At 33.0% G+C, this 24949-nt stretch overlaps 2 protein-coding genes and 1 non-coding gene across 3 annotated transcripts; all 3 read right to left on the minus strand.

The window, feature by feature from the left end:
* Window positions 1-1293: 1293 nt before the first annotated feature.
* Window positions 1294-1365, minus strand: TRNAE-UUC (transfer RNA glutamic acid (anticodon UUC)). The gene has a single exon. It is a non-coding gene; the product is annotated as a tRNA-Glu (tRNA).
* Window positions 1366-12663: 11298 nt separating this feature from the next.
* On the minus strand, window positions 12664-14392 carry LOC100266063 (protein FD). Its single transcript, XM_002279232.4, has 3 exons — window positions 13537-14392; window positions 13313-13390; window positions 12664-13173 (listed from the first exon to the last, which is right to left on the minus strand). Exons 1-3 carry the CDS (start codon window positions 14290-14292, stop codon window positions 13102-13104), a joined length of 906 nt encoding a protein of 301 aa, XP_002279268.2. The 5' UTR covers window positions 14293-14392; the 3' UTR covers window positions 12664-13101.
* A 2943-nt stretch (window positions 14393-17335) lies between these two features.
* LOC100243746 (la-related protein 1C) lies at window positions 17336-24530 on the minus strand. Its single transcript, XM_002279214.5, has 6 exons — window positions 23719-24530; window positions 22839-23427; window positions 22608-22764; window positions 22414-22504; window positions 18363-18434; window positions 17336-18197 (listed from the first exon to the last, which is right to left on the minus strand). Exons 1-6 carry the CDS (start codon window positions 24199-24201, stop codon window positions 17892-17894), a joined length of 1698 nt encoding a protein of 565 aa, XP_002279250.2. The 5' UTR covers window positions 24202-24530; the 3' UTR covers window positions 17336-17891.
* Window positions 24531-24949: the final 419 nt, after the last annotated feature.

Below are 24949 nucleotides of genomic sequence, written 5' to 3' on the forward strand. Positions count from 1 at the left end.
TTTCATTTAAAAAAATTGAGAACTTTTTTATTACTAACTAATAAGACTAAAAAGGTAGTCTGAGGGGTTTCATAAATGAAATTCAATGGTAAAATAATAATTTTAAACTATTGGATGAATCAAAATACTACACACTTACGGTAAATTGAAATTCCACTTATAAGAAAAATTTTGACTTCCATCAAATCCGTTTTTTATTTCATTCTCACCTTCATTAAATTTATCTAAACATGAAAATAAACGAGAGAATGAATGAAATGTTTATTTCCATTTCTCATTCTCACATACCAAACACTCCCTTAGCTTTCATTGGTTTCATATTTTATCAAATATTCTCATATATTTTCTCATGTAATATTTTCACTCGCCTCCCCTCTAATTCAAAGTAAGGAAGGTATTTAACAAATTTTCAAATCTATGAAGGCTAATTGTATTGTGAGTGAAATTAATCCTTAATATTTAATACCGATTTCTAACTCTATTTTGAAAGTGTAATGTGTTTTAAGATGAAATATTTGCATGACAATATTATAATTTAATTAATTTAAAGGTTATTTGATTAAAAGGGATGAAATCATCCCCAATTTGTAACATTAACCCTTCATTTTTTTTTACTATAAAAACTACCTATTTTGGACAAAACTACCCTCACTTTTTTTCTTTTTCTTTTTCTTTTTGTGCAAAAACAACCATTATTTAAACAAATATGTAAATAATCAAAATATTCGAAGATATTTATATTAAAAATGAATTACTCTTCAAATTTAAAAATAAGATATGTTAATTTTAGAATACATGCAATTATTTTAGAATTAATCGGTTAAAATGGGTGAAATAATTATCATATTTGTGAATTTATCATCTTTCATATTTTTGTTTGAAGAGTAACTAATTTTTGACATAAATATCATTGATTATTTCAAATATTTACATGGGTTTTAAAAGAAAGTGTTATTTTTACGAGAAAAGAATAAGAATATTTTTATCAAAATGTGATTAAAAAAATAAAAATAAAAGGTTAGATTTTCAAAATTAGGCTTTTAATGACCCTTTTAACCAAATTTCTCACAAATAATAATAATAATCCAAGAAAAAGAATAGAAAAGTGGCATAGACTCGGTCCACCAAGTGGGCGGGCCACGACCCACAAGGCAGGCTCATTGAGGGTGGGCAGAGCTGGAAGACTAGATTCCAAGCCCAAAGAATTAGACGTGGATAGGTCCATTGAGGATGGATACCAAGGCCCATGCCCAACAATTTTAATAAAACTAGTAAGAACCCATAAAAATATAATTCCGTTGCCGGGAATCGAACCCGGGTCTCCTGGGTGAAAGCCAGATATCCTAACCGCTGGACGACAACGGAATTTTGAAAACTGATTCGGTATAGTTTTATAAGTACTGATTTTTAAGCCATGGTCAACTAAAATTAGGTAGTCAAAGTTGCAGTCAAATCCATAAAAAAAAAAAAAAATATATATATATATATATATATACCTTTTTCCATTTAAAATTTAATACCCTTCATCAACACACAAGAGACCACCGGGACATGAAATTGGGAAGCCGCTCCTTATCATATAAATCTTAAGATATATTTTTTAAAAAATAAGAACTGATGTAGTACTCTAACTTTGCTGTGTAATAGTGAAAATTGTTGCATGCAAAAACCGAACATAATTTATACTCGGAAAGAGATATATGATTTCTCGATCAAAGTTATCATCCAAGTATAAATGAAAAAAGATGGGCTATGTTTGGTTTCGAAAATTTTGAGAAAAAAATGCCAAATGAAGAAAATAGGGAGAAAAAGTAGGAGAAAAAATAAAAATAAATTAATTTTATTTATTATTTTAAACTCATTTTATTTACTTTAACTCATCAATATAAAAATTAAATAATTAAAAAATACATAAATTTTTAACTAATTTTAATTAAATTTGATTGTCTTTGATATTTTCTATAAGACAACCAAATATATATATAATATTTTTCTTCAACATTTTTTTTCTTTCCTTTGTGCTTTTTGAGAACCAAACATAACCTTAAACTTTTTCCTATACTTAAAATTAACTTAATCTTAGACTAATCCAAAAATTTAATATTTATAATTAACTTAAATTATAATCAATTAAAAGTTATAATTTGTATTTACCAAAAATAAATATGGAATTTATATCAAACATCCATAAATTATCTCCTCGATACATAATAATAATAATAATAATAATAATAATAAACATAGATTAAACAATTACATTATAATTATTAAAATAAATAAAAATAATGAATTTATTAATTCAAAATAATTATAAGTTTTATTAAGGAATAGTTTTCAAAGAGTAAAAATTATTTAAATAAGAAATAATACTTTTGAAGTTTCAAAAACTATACAAACTTGATATTGTCCATTCTTGTGAAAAGAAAAAAAGAAAAAAAATTCAGCTCTTGAAGCGTAATTTTTTTGTGAATGTTTAAATTTTTTTTCAAAGTTTTCTTAACTTTTTTGAAGGAAAGAAACATAACTCTTTGGTGAGGGTCACATTTTCAAGAATTTTTTCAAAAGTTTTTAACTACTTAAATTAATTAGTTAAAATGAATGAAATAATCTCTCTAACTCTTCACTTATTTTTATTTAAAAAATAACATTGAGGATATTTTTATTAAAATGATAACAAAAAACGACGAGAGATTAGATTTTCAAAATCGGGTTCCCAATAACCTTTTTAATCAAATAACCATCAACTTCTTTATATTTTCAAGACTTTAAAGTTTTAGGTCCAAATGTATCAGAAGACATTTTCAACCTATTTTAATATCCAATTAGCGCCAAGGCATATCTTAACAATTCAAGCTTTAACTCAAATGACATCAAGTCAAGGCATAAGTTAACTTAAGGAATTTTTTAATGGAGCCTAGGCTTCTTCAAATTTCAATAAATTCTTTTTTTTTTTTAATTGTATTATAAAAAATCTTAGTTTACTTATAGTTGATAAATGAATTGATTATGTAAATATTTTTATTTACCATAAAAAAAATTGATATAAATATATATACATTTCATGGGAATCCATAATGTAATAAATACAATATAATATTGTTGTGATTGAGTCCCTATTAGACTTAAGTTACTTAACTATTCCCTTACTATTCCTTTGGTGTATTGGCATTGATTTGAACATTTAGTTTATATCTCTTACATTGTACATGATTTGGGTGCATTAAGAGTTGCACAGAAGATACAAGTCATGAGTTTCTTGTAAGTAGATAAGTTGTCTAGAATTGGCTCATGAATTTGGACAATCCAGTAAAGACTATAGTGCACCACCTCCTAATTGGAGGGATGACTTGTCTTGACCGTCAGGATGAGTTTCCCATGGTGAGTGCACATTGGACAGGACTTATAGTGAATCATGACACAAGACTATCAAATGTCATGATTCACTAAGCTACTATACTGCATGGACTCTCAACCTTGAGAGGATATTGAGTTTGTGGCAAAATCAATAAGAGACTTTGACCTATGGGTGAAACCCTAAAGTAATCATATTGTTAGGATAAAACCCTTAAAAACATGACATGAGGTAATAAATTTGGAACTCATTATTTATTTAATGATGTTTCAATTTCACTTTTATCTATCCTTATTTCATGTATTATACTTTATGGGAATTCTTGTCTACATCTTTTGCATTGTACATGAATTAGGTGCATTAGGATTTGTATAGAAGATTTAAGTCATGGGTTCCTTGTAAATAAATAACTTGTTCACAGTCGGTTTATGGGTCTAAGCAACCCATTAGAGGTTGTAGCACACCACCTCCTAATTAGAGGGATGACTAGTCTTGGCTATTGGGATAAGTTTCCCATAATGAGTGCACTAGTGTGTATGGTTGCATATTGAACAGGACCTATGGCGGGTTGTGACTTAAGGTTATCAAGTAGTTATGACTCCACCAAACTGCTTCATTGTGTTGTATTTCAACCTTAAGAGAATATTGAGCTTGTGCTGAAGTTAGTAGTGGCTTTGACCTACGGGTGAGATCGTAAGCTGATCATATAGTTCTTATAGATTGGGTCACTATTGATGAAAGTTGGTAGTAATAAGTATTCTCAATAGCAAGGATGAAAATATCGGTAATCACGGATATATCGGTACTTCGATTTTACGGATATATCGGAGATATATAGACGGATATTTTGGAAAAAAATATCTGTAAGCTTAAAATTGTTAAAAACTCATGAAAATGCAAGGAAAACATCATAATAATATAATTAGATGTATAATAGACAATTTAAAGTTATTTTATTGAAAATTTTGATATATATATAACATGATTTATCATATTTGATAATAATATCGTATGCATCGATAAAAATATGAATTTTATAAGTGTACATTTATTATTAAATTACACCTAATATTATGATATTTAATTATAATATGTATAATTTAAAAATATATATTAGTATTAAAATATGATCCATTTAATTCAATTGTATTAAACAATATAAAATAAATTATGATATATATATATATATATATATATATATATATATATATATATATATATATATATATAATTTTTTAATATTTAATTAATTATTAATGATATTAAAAACATTATGAAGAAAATTATATAATTTTTATATTTTTGGTAATTAATTAAAAGATTTTGCATTTAATTATAAAATAATTATAATTAATTTGCTCTTTAAAATATTCTTTTAATGTTTTCTTTATATAATGAGTTTAAGTATATATAAATTTATTGCATATTATATATCAAATGGCTAGTTAGCCCAGGTGGTAAGCGGGTGAACCCTAAACCTTTTGGTTTTGGGTTCAAATCCCCTCGGCATGAAGCAAATGGGAGGGCACTGTAGCACGTTGACTGCACTGTAGTGCGTTTGACTTTCGTTGACCCGCGTTCTCCATGAAATATCGTGTCAATATCCTTCGATATCGCGACATTTTCTTCCTTGCTCAATAGAGACACCATAATATCTCTTGGGATTGAGACAGTGTGTCCTCTTAGGTGATCCTAAGGAGTTGTATTTATAGAAACTATGACCATAGTAGTTCCTTAAGTGAAACTTGACATCAGTTTTTTGAGAGTTAAAATATGTTAATTGAACACACAATAGGAGGATCTATAACTCAAGGATAGTAGAGGTAGTCTTGAAAAGTTGATAGTTTCTACTTTGTTAAACTACGAATACTAGTTCATGGGGAGACTGAACACAATGGATAGTAGGTCACGTACCCGAGCACTTGGTATCTCGTTGTTACTTACTAATGATACTAGAGTTCGATTGATTCTCCTTAGTGAAATGTTGAATCAACTTTAGAATTGGATTTTGTGGGAGCCAGTATTCCTATGAGTCCTAGTGGTCCCCGCTCTAAGTTCATATACCTTGTTGGCACGGGTTATGATGGCCGAATTGATTCTAGGTTCACTTTTGTGCATAAGGGTGTTTTGGTAATTACGCAAGGTTGCACAAGGGTAAGTGAACAAGGTCTCTAGATTGGGCTAATTGATTAATTAGTAGATCATGTTGGGTTAATTAATTAATTAATTAGGAATTGTTTTGGTCTAGATTAAATGACTTAATCCCTTATGAAGCCTAGTAGGACAAGTCACCAAAACCCAGTAGGAAGCCCTATAAATACCCTCTTAGGGGTTAGGGTTCCCATAGTTTTTCTAGAGAGACATCTTCCATTTTCAAAGATACAGAGAAAGAGTCATAGCCTCCACCATCATTTCTATCCCCACCAAAAGTATGTCAAGATTAAGGTTTGAGTCATCTGGAGGAAGACTTTGGGTTTACGAGACTTTTACGATTTTGTTCTTCATATTCACCACGTGGATTTGATTCGGGAACATCCAAATATGAGGTATGGTTTTCATTAACACTTTCTGAATTTCTTTAAAGTTTAAAAATGTTATTTTTCCACTATGCAAAGGATTTAAAAAAAACCATAAGATAGTTATGCATGTTCCTAACTTGATCCGAGCTTGGGAAACAGAGAGATTTGGGTTTTTCCCATCACATATATCCCTATGAATTGGATCACTGTTAATGGAGATTGGTGGTAATAGGTATTCTCAATAAAGACACCATAATATCTCATGGGATTGAAAGAGTGTGTCCTATTGGGTGATCTAAAGGACATTGATTATGAAATATGTGGTCATAGTAATTCCTTTAGTGGAATTTGATATATGCTCCTTTAAGTTAGAGTATGTTATTTGATCACATAATAAGTGAGATCTATAACTCAAGGATTTGAAAAGTAATATTGATAGGCGATAACACTACCTTGTTAGATTACGAACACCAGTTCATGAGAAGTATGCATGTGGTGGATAGTAGGTCACAGACATGAGCACTTGATGTCTTGTTGTAATATACATAGGGCATTGAAGTGTAGTTGACTCTTTATAGTGGGATAATAAGTAAATTTCAGAATTTGATTATGAGGGAGCTAGTACACCTATGGGTCCCAATGGTTCCTACTCTAAGCTCATATTCCTTGTGACACAAGGGTTGAATGAGTTTTTAGTTCACTTTTTGCATAAGGGCGTTTTAGTAATTACACAATGTTGCATAGGGATAAGTGAGTGGTAACTTTAGACTTAAAGTGTGTTTGGTAGTGATTTTAAGAAATATTTCTACTATTTTTTACACTTGAAATTTTTTATTTTTCAAGTATTAGAAATGCCAAAAACACTTTTTAGAATCACTGACAAACACACTCTTAGCTAATTGATTAATTAGGCCTTTATGGTTAATTAATCAATTAGTAACCTTTTTGGGCTAGATTGAGTGATTCAAGCCCATGGTGGGCTTAAATCACTTAAGCCTAGGAGAAAACCTATAAATACCCCTTTAAAGGTTTAGGTTTCTAAGTCTTGTCATTCTCCTCTTCAGTAGAGAGCCCTAGCCTCCACCCTTGAGATCTCCACTATCTCAGTACCTAGACACAAGGAAGAGCCATAGGACAGAAGATCATGGTGTTTACAAGATCCATTATGACTTTGGAGTTATATACATCAATTGGAATTGATTTGGGAACATCCGAATAAAAGGTATATGACTTGATTCTCTATATCTATGTTTTTTTTATGATATCCATATTATTTTTTAATATCTATTTATCTATTGTGATAGATTTAGAGAGCCTATGATAGATTTGTATGCACTCTACACGATTCAAGGTATGAGAATGGAGTAATCTAGGGTTCTCAACAAATACTTGATGCAAAACAACCTCATCATATATAATTTTGTTTGAATTTCTGTTTATTTTATATTTTTTCTAAAAGAAATAAAAAAAGATTTAGAATATATGCATATTCTTTTGTTATATTATAGCTCTTATAATGAGGGGTTAATGATTTTTTTTTTCTATCTTCATATTAAAATTTTTTAAAAATATTTTATTTTTTCTTAATAAAATTGTTCAAAACATTAAATTCATTTTTTTTTCTCACATATGATGATGTTTTGAACTTTGTACATGCAACATGTTGACAAGTCTATTGGGAAATTATTAAAGTGAGTCCACATATCTTGGTTAATTGTAAATTATTAGTTATCATTTTTGTTTAACTCATTAAAGTGACCAGGTAAGTTTTTTTGGTTGGCCATTGGCATCCCATTAACTGTGGCCCCCTTTAATATATAGAGACCACTTAGTTTTATTTTATTTTTATGATAGACAGAAAATAAAATAAAAAAGTGGTTTAAGTAAGAGTTACCTAATTGATAATGTAAATATAAATGGTTGAGATCTCGGTTTAAACAGATTTTATAGAATTTACTCATATCTCATGGTTGGGTAAAATAAGGTTTTTTTTCTCTAGAGAAGAAAAATTTAGACGTGGAAGACTAAAACCTCATTTAAGTACATCACAATGGATTTAGGTATGGTTTCGATTTATTTTTCTTAATGATTTAACATGATCTTGATTTTGGATCATAACATGATCTTATTGTTTTTGTGCTATTAATATAAGATCTTGAATGGGTTATAACATGAGATATGATATTTGGGGCATTCCTACAAGTAGTTCGGGTAATTTTTATAGAGTTACCATGCTTGGTAAAGTGTTAGTGTGTTGGAAGAGACTAATTGTCCTTTTAGTTGCTTGTATTTGGATACGTTGCGTTTAAATTATTTATATTTTGACATTTTATGCTTGACAATGAAAAGCAAGAAAGTGGTACAATCGATTCACCACTAAAGGACAAGTAAGATGGTGATGCACCTAATTGCTTGGTAGAGAATAAATAAAAATAATCATGTGACACGGGTTTTCTTATTGTTATTTTTCACTTTGCAAGGATAAGATGTGACATTATCACTTAACTTAAAACTCATCATAAAAAGTGGCATTATCGTGTGAGTTGGAAGATTCTTAGAATTGTGCAAAACATTGAACTAATATTTCAATTTTTACCTTTCGTGAACTCAATTTTACCGAAAATAAAAAAATAAATATCCAAATATATTTTCAAACTTGACTTCCACTTTCTTGATTAGGTGACTAAATTTGCTTTCCCAATTTGTGACTACCTTATATGTTATTTTATTTGAAAAGCTTAGAATTGCAAAGATTCTAGGTGGCTTTAGCTTGCATATAAAGTAAAACCAAGTCATTGAACTTATCTACAATGTCCCTTTGACCATTTGTCCATTTATTCCTCCACTCCTAAAAGCATTTGAAAAAAAAGAAGAAGTGAAAATCTGAAATAAAACCACGGCATTAGGATGAGTGTTTGGATGGTGGGGATAGGTCAAAGTTCAAGTGGTGAGTGGAATCAAAGTTTTTAGTTCACTTTTGTGCATAAAGACATTTTGGTAATTATGCAAAGTTGTACAAGGATAAGTGAGTGGTATTTCTAGACTTGACTAATTGATTAATTAATCAATTAGTAACCTTTTTGGGCTAGATTGAGTGACTCAAGTTCATGGTGGACTTAGCCTCCACCCTTGAGATTTCCACCATCTTAGTGCCTAGACTTAGAAGAGTCATCGGGCAAAAGTTCATAGTGCTTATGAGATCCATTATGACTTTGGAGTTATATACATCAATTGGAATTGATTTGGCAATATTCGAATAAAAGGTATATGTTTTTATTCTCTATATCTATGTTTTATATTATATCCATATTGTTTTTGAATACCTATTTATTTGTGATAGATTTAGAGAGTCTATGATAGATTTGTATGCACCCTACATGATCCAAGACATGAGAACAAAGTAATCTAGGGTTCCTAACAAATACTTGATGCAAAACAACCTCATCATATATAATTTTGATTGAATTTGTGTTTCTTTTATATTTTTTCTAAAAGAAATAAAAAGGATTTAGAATACATGCATATTCTTTTGTTATATTGTAGCTCTTGTAGGGGTTAGTGGTTTTTTTTTTAATCTTCATATTAAAATTTTTTAAAAATATTTCATTTTTTCTTAATAAAATTGTTCAAAACATTAAATTCATTTTTTTTTCTCTCACACATCATGGTGATGTTTTGAACTTTGTACATGCAACATGCTGATGAGTTTGTTGGGAAATTATTAAAGTGAGTCCACATATGTTGGTTAATTGTAAATTATTAGTTATCATTTTTGTTTAACTCATTAAAGTGATCAAATAAGTTTTTTTGGTTGGGTGTAGACATCTCATTAAGTGTGGCCTTTAATGTATAGAGACCACTTAGTTTTATTTTATTTTTATGATAGACAGAAAATAAAATAAAAAAGTGGTTTAAGTAAGAATTACCTAATTGATAATATAAATATAAATAGGTTGAGATCTCGGTTTAAACAAATTTTACAGAATTTATTCATATCTCATGGTTGGGTAAAATAAGGTTTTTTTCTTTAGAGAAGAAAAATTTAGACGTGGAAAACTAAAACCTCATTTAACTACATCACAATAGATTTAGGTATGGTTTCGATTTATTTTTCTTAATGATTTAATATGATCTTGATTTTGGATCATAACATGATCTTATTGTTTTTGTGCTATTAATATAAGATCTTGAATGGGTTATAACATGAGATATGATATTTGGGGCATTCCTAAGTAGTTCGGGTAATTCTTATAGAGTTACCATGCTTGGTAAAGTGTCACTGTGTTGGAAGAGACTTATTGTCCTTTTAGTCGCTTGTATTTCAATACGTTACATTTAAATTATTTATATTTTGACATTTTATGCTTGATAATGAAAAGCAAGAAAGTGGTACAATCGATTCACCACTAAAAGACAGGTAAGATGGTGATGCACCTAATTGCTTGGTAGAGAATAAATAAAAATAATCATGTGACACGGGTTTTCTTATTGTTATTTTTCACTTTGCAAGGATAAGATGTGACATTATCACTTAACTTAAAACTCATCATAAAAAGTGGCATTATCATGTGAGTTAGAAGATTCTTAGAATTGTGTAAAATAGTGAATTAATATTTCAATTTTTGCCTTTCCTGAACTCAATTTTACCAAAAATAAAAAAAATAAATATCCAAATATATTTTCAAACTTGACTTTCACTTTCTTTATTAGGTGACTAAATTTGCTTTCCGAAATTGTGACTACCTTAGATGTTATTTTATTTGAAAAGCTTAGAATTGCAAAGATTCTAGGTGGCTTTAGCTTGCATATAAAGTAAAACCAAGTCATTGAACTTATCTACAATGTCCCTTTGACCATTTGTCCATTCATTCCTCCATTCCTAAAAGCATTTGAAAAAAAAAAAAAAAAAGTGAAAATCTGAAATAAAACCACGACATTAGGATGAGTGTTTGGATGGTGGGGATAGGTCAAAGTTCAAGTGGTGAGTGGAACCCAGGTTTAAATAAGAAAGCTCCAAATTTGTCTCCCACCCAAACCATATGACCATATTCAAGCGGTGTAAACAAAAAGTTTGGTATTTTTAAAACTTTTTTCATTGTTAAAATAAATATTTTTAAGAATATTTTTTCATATTTTTTAAAATAAGATTCTACTTAAGAGTTTGAGATACTTTTAACTTTTTATTTTATCTTTTCATATATTTCTTATATATATATATATATTTAAAACATTTTATATAAATGAAAATAATTAAAATATATTATAAAAAAACACCTATTTTCATTTTAAAAAAATTCATTTGACGTCCGTACATGGAATATAATTATATTTATACGAAATCATGGCCTGGTTTCACCACATAATCCCATGTTTAACATCAAGACACTGCTGGGCAAAGCTGTTACTGCTAAAGTGGCCTTATATATGGTCAAAATATCTAAAATAATTCTAAATTGTGGGGTCAAAATATCTAAAATAATTCTAAATTGTGGTTATTTTCTTAAGGGTCCTACGGCAACACCAAAATAAGTTTAGATTATTATAATAAAAAGAATAATATTTCCAATTCTATTATATTATTAATAAAGGATATTTGAAAGATTTTAGGATTTTGATATTTATTATTATCATCATATTATTTAACTAAAAAAAGTATTTATAATATGAAATCAATCATTTGTAGGTCAAATTTTTTTAAAAATGTTATAAAGTTTGGTTTTAGGAATTAAGTTTGGTTTTAGGAATTGACGACGTCTAACCTTCTTTCCGTTATTCTAGAGTTGGTCACTTTAAATACTCGTCTTGAAGAAGATGGGAGTGAGAGCAATAAGGATGAAAGGTTCTTGCAATGGAAACTTTGTACCAAGGGTAGAGGTGAAGGAAGCTTCTTCTTCTCGGTCTTCTGCAGTGAAAGAAAACTCAACAAATTCAATTGTTTCAGCTCGAGCTAGATAATTAGCTTGTATTAGCAGAGCTTTAGAGTTTGTTTTTATTGTAACTTATTTTTCAATCAAATTTGTAAGTAATTTTAAGTGCTTGTTTGGTGAGGTAAAACATTAACAAGAATAACCATGAGGACAGCCAAGAACGGTATGGAAGAAATAACATCATAAAGGTGTTAATTCTTATTACTTTATACTTGAGTCGTTCAAAAGCTTACGACAAGTTCCTATTTTCCTATCATCTTAGCTTTATTTGCTAATTTTGATAGGCGATATGAGCCCACTTTTACTCCAAGGCAATTATTCTTATCCAGACTTGTATCCTGAACATTGAGCTGTCTGCATATTTAAACAAGTCAAGTCCCAACAGCACCTACAACATCACAGCTCGCCCAATTCAACAACCACATCGGCTGAGTTGGAAAAAGAAGAAATGGACCCGATAAGGTGATACTACCAATGGGTACCATCAATCCATCGGCGTAGGCTAATGGAGAATTCCCTTTTTTTCTTTGATATATAGAATATTGAAGAACACTATCTTTATTGTGAATAGACCCTCCATCAGTCTCTGTCGTGGACATTATAGTCCTAAAGTGCATATTAGCTTCTTCACATCATGTGGGCAAAGGTTATTCCATGAAACCTGGTGTGGCCAACAATGCTCGGATTCAAAGAACAAAATAAAGGACAATACCAAAACAAGCCAAAAGTAGGGCCCATAAAAGAAAAATTAACTGTAGTAATGAAAAGAAGGGAACAAAAAAAGGTGCAGAGGAAGCGACTAATACAAGGGATGGGGGATGGGGGGAAGATAAGACTGGGAAAAAGAAGGCGACACCAGCAGGCAAACATGTCACATCTCAGTACTGCAATTTCTTTATCTGGGCAAGCAAGAACAGTAGTACATTTATTTTCACCCCCCTGCCCTCCTACCCATCGGGAGAGGGGAAAAAAAAAAAAAAAAGCAGCAGAACATGGCCCAGAGACAAAAACACAAGATATGGATATTAAAAAGAACAAAATACCCACCAATGCCCCCAGCAGACCAGGATCTAAACAAGTTTTCATCTTCTCCTTCTTGGTGGTTATTTTGTTTCATTTTTCCTCTTCCGTTCCTTTTCACAGATACCCTTGATAGAGATGTGTCTAGTAAGAGGCTAAAGCCCATGGTAAACGGTAAACCGATTCTTCATGATGTCTTTCTTTCCCGGGGAAATTTGGTGAGGTAGTAGTCAAAACGGGAGCAAAAATAAGGACCAAAATTAAAGGGATGCATTCTTACTTCTCAAAATGGGGCAGTTGAGGTTCTGTAGAGTGTGTGCTTTTTTGGAAGCTGAGCAGAAGCTTCTGGGCAGAACTGCGGAAACAGATACACAAAGATAGTGTATATGTAATAGATTCTATGTTGGGCATCAACACACAAACTTTTTTAATCCTAAATGAGGAAACTAATGGAGTATAAATAGCCTATTCTTTCTAACCATCACTTTATTCACCTTTTGTTGCAGTCTTTTCAGCCTTGCATTCTCCTCTATCAAGTGGGCAACTTCCAGCTCCAACTCGTTTGTGTAAGCCTACGGAAGGAAACATTTAAAAGGGTAAAAAAAAAATAAAGAAAGAAAAAAGACCCAGTATTCACATCATTCATGGATCGAGGAGTGAGGACTGTAGCTAGTTTCATATGGGCTTGGGTGGGTGGGGGTGGGAGAGGGAGAGAGACCTGTTTTCTAGCCCTGGAGCGTGCAGCTGACTCTCTGTTCTTGATGAGGCGTTTATGTCGCCGATCGCCAGAATTATCGTCACTTCCTCGGGGCCTTTTCTTGCGGAATGAAGGGTATTCGGGAGAAGCAGCAGCCAAAACATTGAAGGGAGGGTACAGATAGGGCGTAGCAGCAGTGGCGTTATTGTGCAAATGAGAGTGCGGCTTCATGGGATCAGTGTCGTCAATGCAATGAAAATCAGGGAGTGAATTCAAGCTCAAGAGGGTGGGCGGAGGAGGAAGGGGAGATGCGAAGGGAGTGGCAGCTCCGGCGGAGGAGGGATCAGCAGTAGAGGTGCCTGTTCTAAGTGGGTCCATATTGGAAGGTCGAGCCAAGAAGTCCTGAAGGAGGGTGCTACGAAATGCATGGTGGGTGTTGGTGGTAGCATTGTTGACGGTGCTGATGGAGTGGTGATGAAGAGAAGAGAGGCTCAAATCTTTCCAGACTTCGTCCATGGTTTTTTTGGGTGAAGAGTCAGGGATGGGAGATGAGGGTGAGAAAGGAGGATGAGATGAACATGTGGAGGACTTTGAGGGTGAGCAAGACACCCTCTTGCTGCTGCCGTTGTCGTCGTCGTCAACTAACGATGACCACATGGTGAACATTGAGAGAGAAAGTGGAAGGGAGGGGAGGGTGAATGAACATATGAGGGAAGAGAATAGAAAAACTGGGATGGAGAGAAAAGTCTGGGTGCCCTCTGGTTTTGTACTGTGCATAAGTTTACCATCTCTTGTCTTTAACCAGATACAAAGAAGAAAAATGAGCACCAAGGGAGGGAAAAAAAAAACGGAAGAGGAAATAACACTGCCTAAAATCTGCCTAGAGCCAAGCAGGAAAAAGAGAGAAAAGTGAAGTACCTACCTTATACCATTATTCCACGCCTATGGTATAAGGTACGTGGGCAATGGGCATTGGGCACCACATACTTTAAGTAATTGCCTCTTGCTTTATTCGGATGATCGGAAGTTTTGTGTACGCCCTGTTACTAATCGCTTCTTGCATATTCGAATGATTGGAGGTCTTATAAATCACAGCTAACCTTTTTCCAATTTTTCCACTTGGCGTTTTACATATTCTTCATTGATCTTTTCTGTATCAATTCTCAGAACCTCTCCTACCATCATCAGCTCTCCAAAAGCCTTGGTTTTAAGTATTAGATGAAAAGATTAAGGGATAAGGCCTCTAACAAAGATGGATGATAGGGAAAAATTGGTCAAATGAAAGGAGATTATAACAACATGCGCCTATCTGAGATCACAAAGGGCAGGGAATAAAATTATAGCCAAATTGCAGTACCCCACCGTGAAGATTCTTCGGACAGAGTTCCAAATCTCAAGTCTTGCAATTGATCATTGCCTTTTATGAACTTTCAAGACAAAAGGATATTACCAGGACAAGGAATCTTAGCTAAAAACTATCTCCCTTCATAAAAAATAGGAGAGAATAAAAGTTACTTGTGCAGCCACCCATTGTCAACACTAAGAAGAGAATGTAATCTGATGAAGACACTACGAATTTTAAGACTCCTACTACCACAAGTACATTACTACCAGAAGTACATTATCTTTATCTTTTAGGAATGACAATTAGGCCGGGTTTTGTGAGTATCCATCTCATCCGTATGGGACGGGTTTGAAATTTAATTTAATGGGTTTGAAATGAATTTAAAATTTTAAAAAAAATTAATTTAATTTAATGGGTTTGAAATGAATTTAAGATTTAAAAAAAAATCTTAAACAGGTTTGAATATTGTCTTATCCCATACCACCTTATTAAATATAAAATTAGTTTAATTTAATTTTTATTTTATTATTTTTAATATATAGATAAAAATAAAATAAGTTATAAAAAATTATAATAATTTAATTATTTATAAAATATATTTATTTTAATATAATTAAAAAAATAAAATAATTTTGAAAAAAAAATTTAGAATAAAGTTAAACAGGGCGGATATGTCCATACCCGCCTTGCCCTATTTCATTTTTTAAATGTAACGAGGATAGAAATTATTTTAAGTAAATGGATGAGGAGTAGGACGAAGGCGACATGTCAAAAAGAAAAAAAAAAGGAAAGCGAGAGAACAAGAAAAAGGGTGTGTATTTTTCGTACAAAAGCACAGAGTGGACACTATAAGCCACGTTTTCCTGGTTCAAAGTTCAAAACAAGGAGATCTGAACTCTAGGGGGCCGTTGATGATGAGATCGACTGTAGGTCACAACTCACAACCACCACTAGGCTCCACCGTCATCCTCTTTTAATGTCTCGGAGACAACTTTAATGCCTCGATTGCATTACGAATTACTAATTCTATGCCCAACCCCACTTTCAGAGTCTAAGCTCAATCACTAAAACTATCAATTAAAGTAAAATTGGGAGAATAAAATTATTATTAAGGTATAGTTTTAAAAGTATGCATCTAAGACGCATGGTCTCTTACCACTTAGATGTAAGACATAAGAAAAGGCCTGTGTTTGAGCAAAGCAAAATACGATTCCAGGATGCATATCAATTTTTTAAACTATGATCCAAAATCCAATTCAATCAACGAAAATTTCATGATTCCAAACATTTTAAAAAGATGTTGAATAATAAGTAACAAAATCACAGATGAGATGATCTTTCTAACAAAGCAAAGCATACGTCTGGGCACCTTTAAGAAGTATTTGTAGAGGAGAGGGCTCAAAAAAGAAATGCCACCGCCTCCCACCTCCTTACCAACTACCTACCGGGCATCGCCCTACCGTCCCCTCTAGTTTATTTCTCACATATGGATTGCCTAAACAAAAATAACCATCCTATAGATCAACAAATGGTGTAAGCCTGGATGTGTTTGGGTTTTATTTATAAAAGTATGTCGTGCTTTAAAAAACACAAGTTCCCCAAAGGCAATTAGAATCGACCTAGTGTCTCGCCTCGTAATTGATACCGCTGTCCGCTCTCCCGTGCTCCTCTGCGCTCTCATCTCTACTAATTCTCACTCACTCGGTACCTAGTTTCTAACTAAAATCCTCATCCAGAAATCATAACTTATAAAAAAACCGTAATGACCCTCGGATTTGACAATCTTAAAGAGAGGTCCGAGATTCCTTGCTTTTCTGTCTACCATAAAAACTATAAAATATCACATAACAGAAAAGATAGAACCCAGGTATATAACATCAACAAAGGAACCAAATGCAAAAAGAAATATACTGTGATGGACCACCTACTTGGTCTCATGCCAAATGGGAATCCATGCTCCCATGCATCTTCTCAAAAATCATACACTTTCCTATATTCGCTTGGCCCCAGTCAATACCCCCGACGCCACCTTCGTTCTTTTGTTGATTCTCCTATTTATCCAATTCACTACTCCCTTCCAATTCCTAACTTCCGATATTAACTCTATGAAAGAAATTACGAAGAAGGAAAAAATAAAAAATAAAAATCAGAGAGTAGAATTATAAAGACAAGTTTCACTAAGACCTGCATATGTAATACTTAGGCTACAACGTGCTCTAAAATAAGTCAAAAACAGTTAATATGAATAAAATCTCGTTCAGTTTCTCTTCTAAATATGAAAACTGACTAATCAACTGAACCTTCAAATCCCATCACATACCATCTTAGACAAAATAATTATCTTGAAGAACAAGTACAATCCCGGTAATAACACCCTACATTTTCATTTGGAAAAAGAATTAAATTAAATCACGAGGGAGGTAAAAAAAAAATATAAGAAATAAAATACACCAAAAAGAAATGAAGCTGCGGGAGTTAGAAATAGTCGGAGAAAGTCAGGCTAAACCCAATTTTGCCAACCAAGCTGTCACTGTATTCAAAATTTTCTCTCCTACTGGTGTAGTTCATAAGGACAAGTAACCAGAGAAACCAAGCTTTAAGAAAATCAACTCAATTTTGCTCAATGCAGAACCCAAATCATGGCACCAAAAATTACCGGTAAATGGTAGAAACATCATTTGTCCACACCAAAACTAAACTATACAATCAATAATCTCATATGCCCAATCAAAATCTAAACTCTTTCTGCCTCATGTTTCGTTTTTTTTTTTTCTCTGTTAAGATAATATGTATTCATTATTTTGTTTCCCGGTTCATTCAGAGAAAATTGAAGGTGTTCCCACCCCTGCACCTCCTATACCAGTAGCCAGCCCCTACATTCCCACAAACCTTCAGGAAATGGTGAATTAGCTTGTTTTTCTTTTCTTTTTTTCAGTTTTTTTTTCTTTTTTTCAGGTTTTTTTTTTTTTTTTTCATCTTTTTGGGTGTGTTTTTCTTCTCTAAATAGAGATCAGATCCAACTGCTTGAGGCCTAAATAGCAGATTGATCAGCTCCAGCTTGAGGTGGCGTCTTAGTCTGTACCCTTCCATTGCACAGTGATTCACCAGTAAACTCCTCCGATGAAGCCCTACCCAAAACAGTCTCAGTGTGAGCTTCTGTTTTACCCTTCAAACTGTTTTGGTTAGCACTCCCTTCCTCCACTGTGACCTTTTGAAAAGAAGATACCAATGTACCATAGCTCAATCCACCAGGGGATTGTAAGCCCAGGTCAGCATGAAACCTGGCAGAACTAGGTAACCATTTCATCCATTCATTACGCCTCCTCACTTTGTCACCCTGCAAATGAGCAAACCACTTTGTTGCAAGTTTTTCCAAACAGGTATGAGTTAACTGTAACATATATCACACAAATTGTTGTAAAGATTTAAGGATCATTTGTTAAAAACTGTCAATTAAATCAGTAATACATATGGTGGATAATTTTCAATCTTAAACTGTTACCTGCACTTCCACAGAAGTTGAAGTTCTCAAGGAATCCAATATCAATGGTATACTATTTGTTAAACTCTGTACCTGAAAAAGATAGCAACAAAGAAAGCATGCATCAACTTCTATATTGAAATAGGACAAACATTTACTAATAAAGAAAACATAGAAGTTGAATACCCAAGAAAAATCCTAAACCATTCAAGCACCCTAATTTCTCATGGTTTTGGAGCCTGAAAAAGATTATAGTTTCTCAGCTAAGAACCTTAATTTCTTCCCCCAAACTGTAACTGTTAGTTTTATGCATGAGGATTTGACCAAATGATCAACAAACTTAGAAATGCATAGTTTGTTGATATTCAGAAATGGAGAAGTTAATGAACACATACATAATCCCACGTGCACAGCACTTAAGTGACTGAAAATGGACAGTGAGAAAGGTTAAATCTATTTTGTTCCTAAAGAGTTCATACAAACTATTAACTACCCGTCTCCAGTATTAAGAATATATAGTCAAAGATTGATAGAAATAAGGGTGGCAGTAAATTTGAAGACCTATAACCCGTAAAAATCATGCAAGGATATGGTTTAACTTGTTCAGGCTCATGGTTTCCTTCTTGATATATTGCGAATTGCTTGTTAACTTTTCTCAACTTAGAAATTAGAACTTGAATTTCTGGTGTACAAGCCTCCTAATGGATGTTTTGACAGAACTATGGGGATAAATTTCATTTTTGGCCCAGTAATATATGTGTTCTTTATATCTGTATATGGAAAATATATGTACACATAATACACAAGATGTATAATGACTTGAAAACTACTCTTCTTCCCCTTGAAGTGAGGACTGTGTCAGTTGAAGAAATAAAGAAGCCATTGCAATTGCCAGAATACTAGGCATATATAATACACAAAATGTATGATGACTTAAAAAAACTACTGTCATTAGGTATGTATTAGCAGCTTGAGAACTTGTGGTTGCACCTAAAGAACAAAGAATAGAAAGGCATATCTTAATTCCTCAGTGCACAATGCACATCAAGCATAACAAATATCCTCTGAATCAGCCTTGAAAATGTAATTTATGCCAATGCAGAGGAAACTGGAAAGTGTTTAGGGTGTTGATAGAAAGATGGATGGTGCTAGCATGAAGTCGGGCTACAGAGGGATATTTACATGGAAATCTGTATTCAAACTGCATACGGTTTATAATGGGAAGCCTAAAAGTTGTAAAAATAAAGATATCACCTCTTACTTGATAAAAAGACACCAAGTTGCTAAGTCATAAAGTTGTCCTGTGAATATACTGTGGATAACATGCATTTACCCGCTGCTCCCAAACAACAAAATTGGAGAACTATAGACAATTCCATTTCATACATATTGTGCCAGGAGTCTCAACCTGGTGTTTTAACTCTTAGTATCAGTCATGGCCTCAATATGATGCGGTATTAGTAGTGAGTCGCTATGTTTTATTGTCAGTAATGAGTCACTATGTTAACTGATGGGTTGTGATAGAACAAAACAACAAAATAATTCACAAACACAATAAAATAAAATAAATAATGTAAAATTTATTAACATAAACTGAAACACACTTTATGAGAATGTAACTGGAAACACAGGCCATATATGAAAAAAACTAACAAACCACCTTCACCAAATTATGTATTTTTATTAATGACTTAACCAAGTAACGGGTATTGCATGATGAGAGGGTAACACGAGGGAAAAACAAAATAATTTTCAGTTCAAAGAATCCAATTATCAATTTTTGTCTCTGATTTCTTCAAGTAATAAAATCTTATTACTAGATAAAAATTGACAATGATATAATAATGTAATTATTTAATAAAGCTCTGGATCACATTGGATCATCCAAGAAGTGTTACTATTGACCATATGAAATGCAGTTGGGTGCATCTTATAGCAAGTACTTCAGGCTGTATCAACTACAACTATATAAAGCAAAAGTTAGGATCAGTCAACAATTGACAAGGACAGTCAACAGAATCACACCTAAAAGTCCTATAATTGGCATATCAAATGAAGGTAATTAGAAGGAAGTGATTAAAATATTAAATAAAGAAAAAAGTTAAGTTGGCAAACTGAAGTTAGACATTAACAACTCAAATAAACATATGTAAATACATAAACTAACACTCGTATGAGGAAAATATAGATCAAAATGAGACCCTAATGCAAGAAAGATGATGATGAAATAAAAGTCATAGACACATAATCTCAACTCAACCAGCCTCATTCTGGCAATCTTTCCGCTTATCAATTAACATTCCATTCATCATCTTAACATATAACAGTGAAATTGAGCTTTTAGATGGACTACCATGTTCAGTCTACAAAGGTAAAATCAAAAGGAGTCTTAGTTAGTAAGCTCAAAATCAAATTATTTTCACCCTCATCTTGCAATACAAAGCCATTTTTAACAATATTTAAGTCAATCAGGCTACATCCTAATCATGAATTGTATGGCTAAGGAAGCACGAGGAATACCATAGATTAAAGATCAAATAATATATAGTGAAAGCACCTTTTAAGTGTACACACACATATATATTGAAGGTAAATATATGTAAGATACATTATAGAGTAGCATATAACTAATTTCATTGAAGAGACTAAACAGGAAAGATGGCTAAAATCAATATCATAATATTATATATGTAATTACAGCCATGTACACATGTGAAAATCACATTGCCATTTTCAAAAATAGAAGTAAGAAACCAGTGTTGCCAAAAGCAAAAGGCGATATCAAGGCGATAAGACTCCTTTTAGACTAAGGCGAAAGGCGAAAAACAAGGCGATAACTTAACTATAGTAAGGCAATAAAAAATATACATATATTTACCTATTCGATATTCAACCAATGTAAGTGTTGTCTTCAATGATCAACACTATTAATTTTTCATCGCTCACGATATCTTATAAAATTAACAAAATAATAATAATTATTGAAAGTGTTAAACATTATACCCCATATTATAAAAAACATCATTGTTTAAAGATATTCATCCTATCTAAATGTATATTCTAATTTTTTAAACATCTAAAAAATAAAATAAGAAGTTAAACATTCTAAAGAAGTTTTAGGCATCATCATCATAGTCATTATTGAAATTAAAATTGTCATTACTTCTATCAAGACTAGATTGATAACCCTCCATTTTATTATCTCTATGATTGATAATATAATATTTTATCTTGTACTTTGTTTAATCCAATGTTAGATTGTATGAAATTATAATCTAAGTATGTATAATCTTAATTCATGGTCAAAGGCGCCTCTATGCCTTGTGCCTTATCCCAAGGTGATTGCCTAGGCGTTGCTTCTTTGAAATTGCCTTGTCCAGGTCTTCAAAAGACGACTTTTATCTACCCTGCATGGTTTGAAGGCCTAAATGACCTAGGTGATCACCTTTGATAACACTATAAGAAACAAAAAGACATTAACTAAAAGAGATAAATATAGGCATCCATCAAAATACATGTATTAACTCTAAAATTTTAATGACGTTGACTTTACAAAAAATGATTTCTAATGAATAGATTGATCATAAATATCATACAGCCCAAGCAGAACAAGTCTTCAGATACTTTCAAACTAGTACCTTATATGTCCATTTCACATTTATGTGAACCAAACAGAAAGGGGAAAAAAAAAAAAGGAGATGGATCCCCAAGCTTCACAAAAAGAAATTTCAACTTTTGAAAGAGGGAAATTGTCATAGAAAATTCAGTCTCATAAAAGAAAGAAAGACTAAGCAACACTTACAAGTTGTCCTATCTTGAAATAACAAAAAAGAAAGTTATTTTTTCTCTTTTCAAGATATTGCAAATTTTTAATTGATACAATGGATTTGCAATGCATACAACATATAATATGATTTTGACAACAATAAAAAGATAATCTTATATAAATTTATACAAATTAAATTTAAAACAAGGAACACAGATCCTGATCATGATAATGAGGATAGAAAACTAAACAAATCCATAATTATGAGCATAGAGAAAACTAAAAAATCAACCACAAATAACTTACTCGAGGAAAGCCTGCTATCAAAGTAATGGGAACCCAGCCCTGATCATCCATATATGACCTTAAATAATCGTCTTTTATCAAATTAACATCACTACAATAAACAAACAACAGGAGCATGAACGATTGATTTCAAATAGATTAGAGAGGATCGAAAAAGATAAGTAATTATTAACAAGCCAACAATATCAAAATACCTGAAATAATATTCTATCTGATTAACTAACAAAGTAGGGAGAGGAGGGTCCGGAACAGGGATAAACATTGGAGGAGGTGGCGCATGTGCAACAAATGGCACACTCCTGAAGGGCTCTGAAGGCAGTGCTGGGAAATAATACATTTGAGATGGCATATCTGAAAGGGGCAGAGTCATTAGTTCCAAATCAACATAGTAAGAATATCTATGTCCATCGAAAAGGCAACCTCACCCGGATAACCGGCAGGATTCATGAAGGGTCGGATAGGCTGTGGTGTCATGAATCGGGGAGAACTGGATTGTGGTGCAGCTCTTATAAAGCCTCTAGGAGGAGCTCTTTGAGGCTGCATGTGAATATCTCTAACATTAGAACTTCGAGAATTCCATTCATAATTCCCACGATCTTGATCACGTCGACCCCCATAGTTGTTGTGGTGTGGGCCATCTCCTCGGGGATGGGGTCCAAAGTTTCCTCGGCGAGAATTTCTTGGCAAAGGATGATCACTTAGTCCACGTGGTTGTGGCACAAATCCTCCAATTGGTCTGGTTTCCCAAGTATTGTTCCTGTAAGGAGGCTCTCTTGTAGAAGAATCCAGCACTTGAGGCGCCATTTTTGCATACTTATTTTGAGGCATTTCAAATAGAGGATAAGGTGGCGGTGGTGGAGGCGGCTGTGAAGGCAGGTGACCATGGACAGTCTGTGAAGACCCACCACCGCTCTTAATCGATCTTTGCCGAAATGGGGATGCATGGTTTTGTGAAGAATTAGGGTTTGTATTAGCAGGAACTTGTTTCTGAGGCGAATGTGGAATTACAGGTCCCTATCAAACAGACATGTAAATAATATCATGCATGCAGATACAAATAATAATTAGAATCAGAAAAATAAATAACAAAACAGAATATTTTGGTCCTTAAGAAGTTGCTGGAAAGAGAAGACCAAACTTCCAGCAGGCTTACAGCTGTTTTGGCTGAATTAGGGTGATTTTTCAACATTTGAAACCAAACAACATCTAAAAGGAACACATAAAGCATTGATATCCTTTCCTTTACCCTCAATTTCCTCAGCAGCCAAACAGAATCAAAATCTTAGGGGGGATTTAGAACCAAACCTGAATACTGGCGGCCGATCCATCCACAGCAGGCTTCGGAGAATCAGACGAAGACCTTGGTGAAGCCCTAGTAGACTCAGAAAGTGCAGGCCAAGACACCGCGCCCATTACGGGACCAACCTCAACGACGTCGTTCGAGGGTTTGTTCCAAGCCGGCTTCTTTTGACGACCCGCATTGCTTCCACAACCATCGCTATTCTCCAGCAAAGCCTCCCCAACCCCAGAATTATCCGGTGCCGGTGACCGTGACGGCGACGGTGACAAAGGCTTGGTCGGGGAGCATTCAGAAAAAGAGATTTGTTCCGGGCAAGAAGTCACCGGAGACGATGATGTCGGTGAATGAGGAACAGACGACATCGATTCCGTCTCTCCCCGCACTATCTGAGCCCAAGGAGAAGATAAATTCCTCCTGCGCAGCGGGCTATGGACACCGTCAGCGGAAAATCCCGAACCACGGGGCGAAGAATCAGTCGTCGTCGCCATTCAAAAACAATTAGAGTTCTAAGGATTAAAAAGAGAAAAACAACAACAACAAAATAAAAATTGCAGAGAGATTGATCAATACTCGGAAAAACAAAAAATGTTAACAAATAAATTAATCAAATAATTAAAAAAAAAAAAAAAAAGAAGACGAAAAGAATTTGATCGGAGAGTAAATTAGGGTTCTGTTTCAGTAATGCATCACTATGAAACCCTAACGAACCGATCCGTAACCACCGATCTCCCTCACTCTCTCTCGCTCTCTCTTTCTTCCTTGTGTGAAAGAATGAGCCCCAAGCCGCTTTGAGTTTTTTTTATTTTTTAATTTCCCCATCAAGCTTTATTTCCCTTTTATATGCCCTTGGTTTCCCAAATTACGACACTGCCCTCGCAGCCTCCCTCAGTCCCGAGCACTCGTTGAGCGTGGAAAGGTCAATTCAGGAATAGTCAGAATTCTTCAACGATGATAATGCATAAATTAACGACGTGGTTTGATTTCACAGCAACACAAGCTCTCAATTCTTTGTTTATGTCGTATAGGAATGGTTTCTTTTTCTTTTTTACCTTTTCTATTTATTTTTTCTATATAAAAAATATGAATATTGACCACTGTTCCACAAAAATGTTCAAACTCTGACCATAAGAGATTCTCAATCGGGCAGGTGGGTTGGTAGGCATCCCTCGAATTAGATCTACCAAATCAACAAATTTGGAGCATTTCCCCCTTTCCTTTTTAAATATCAATTTATTT

The sequence above is a fragment of the Vitis vinifera genome, chromosome 18, assembly GCF_030704535.1.
Source record: "Vitis vinifera cultivar Pinot Noir 40024 chromosome 18, ASM3070453v1".
NCBI lineage: Eukaryota > Viridiplantae > Streptophyta > Magnoliopsida > Vitales > Vitaceae > Vitis > Vitis vinifera.

Coding starts and splice junctions, on each gene's coding strand:
- LOC100266063 (XM_002279232.4), bottom strand. CDS start 14,292: ATGCACAGTACAAAACCAGAGGGCACCCAGACTTTTCTCTCCATCCCA. Junction 13,391..13,536: donor GCTCCAGGGCTAGAAAACAG/GTCTCTCTCCCT, acceptor TTCCTTCCGTAG/GCTTACACAAACGAGTTGGA. Junction 13,174..13,312: donor TGAAAAGACTGCAACAAAAG/GTGAATAAAGTG, acceptor CTGTTTCCGCAG/TTCTGCCCAGAAGCTTCTGC.
- LOC100243746 (XM_002279214.5), bottom strand. CDS start 24,201: ATGGCGACGACGACTGATTCTTCGCCCCGTGGTTCGGGATTTTCCGCT. Junction 23,428..23,718: donor GATCGGCCGCCAGTATTCAG/GTTTGGTTCTAA, acceptor TCTGTTTGATAG/GGACCTGTAATTCCACATTC. Junction 22,505..22,607: donor CAGATAGAATATTATTTCAG/GTATTTTGATAT, acceptor TGTTTATTGTAG/TGATGTTAATTTGATAAAAG.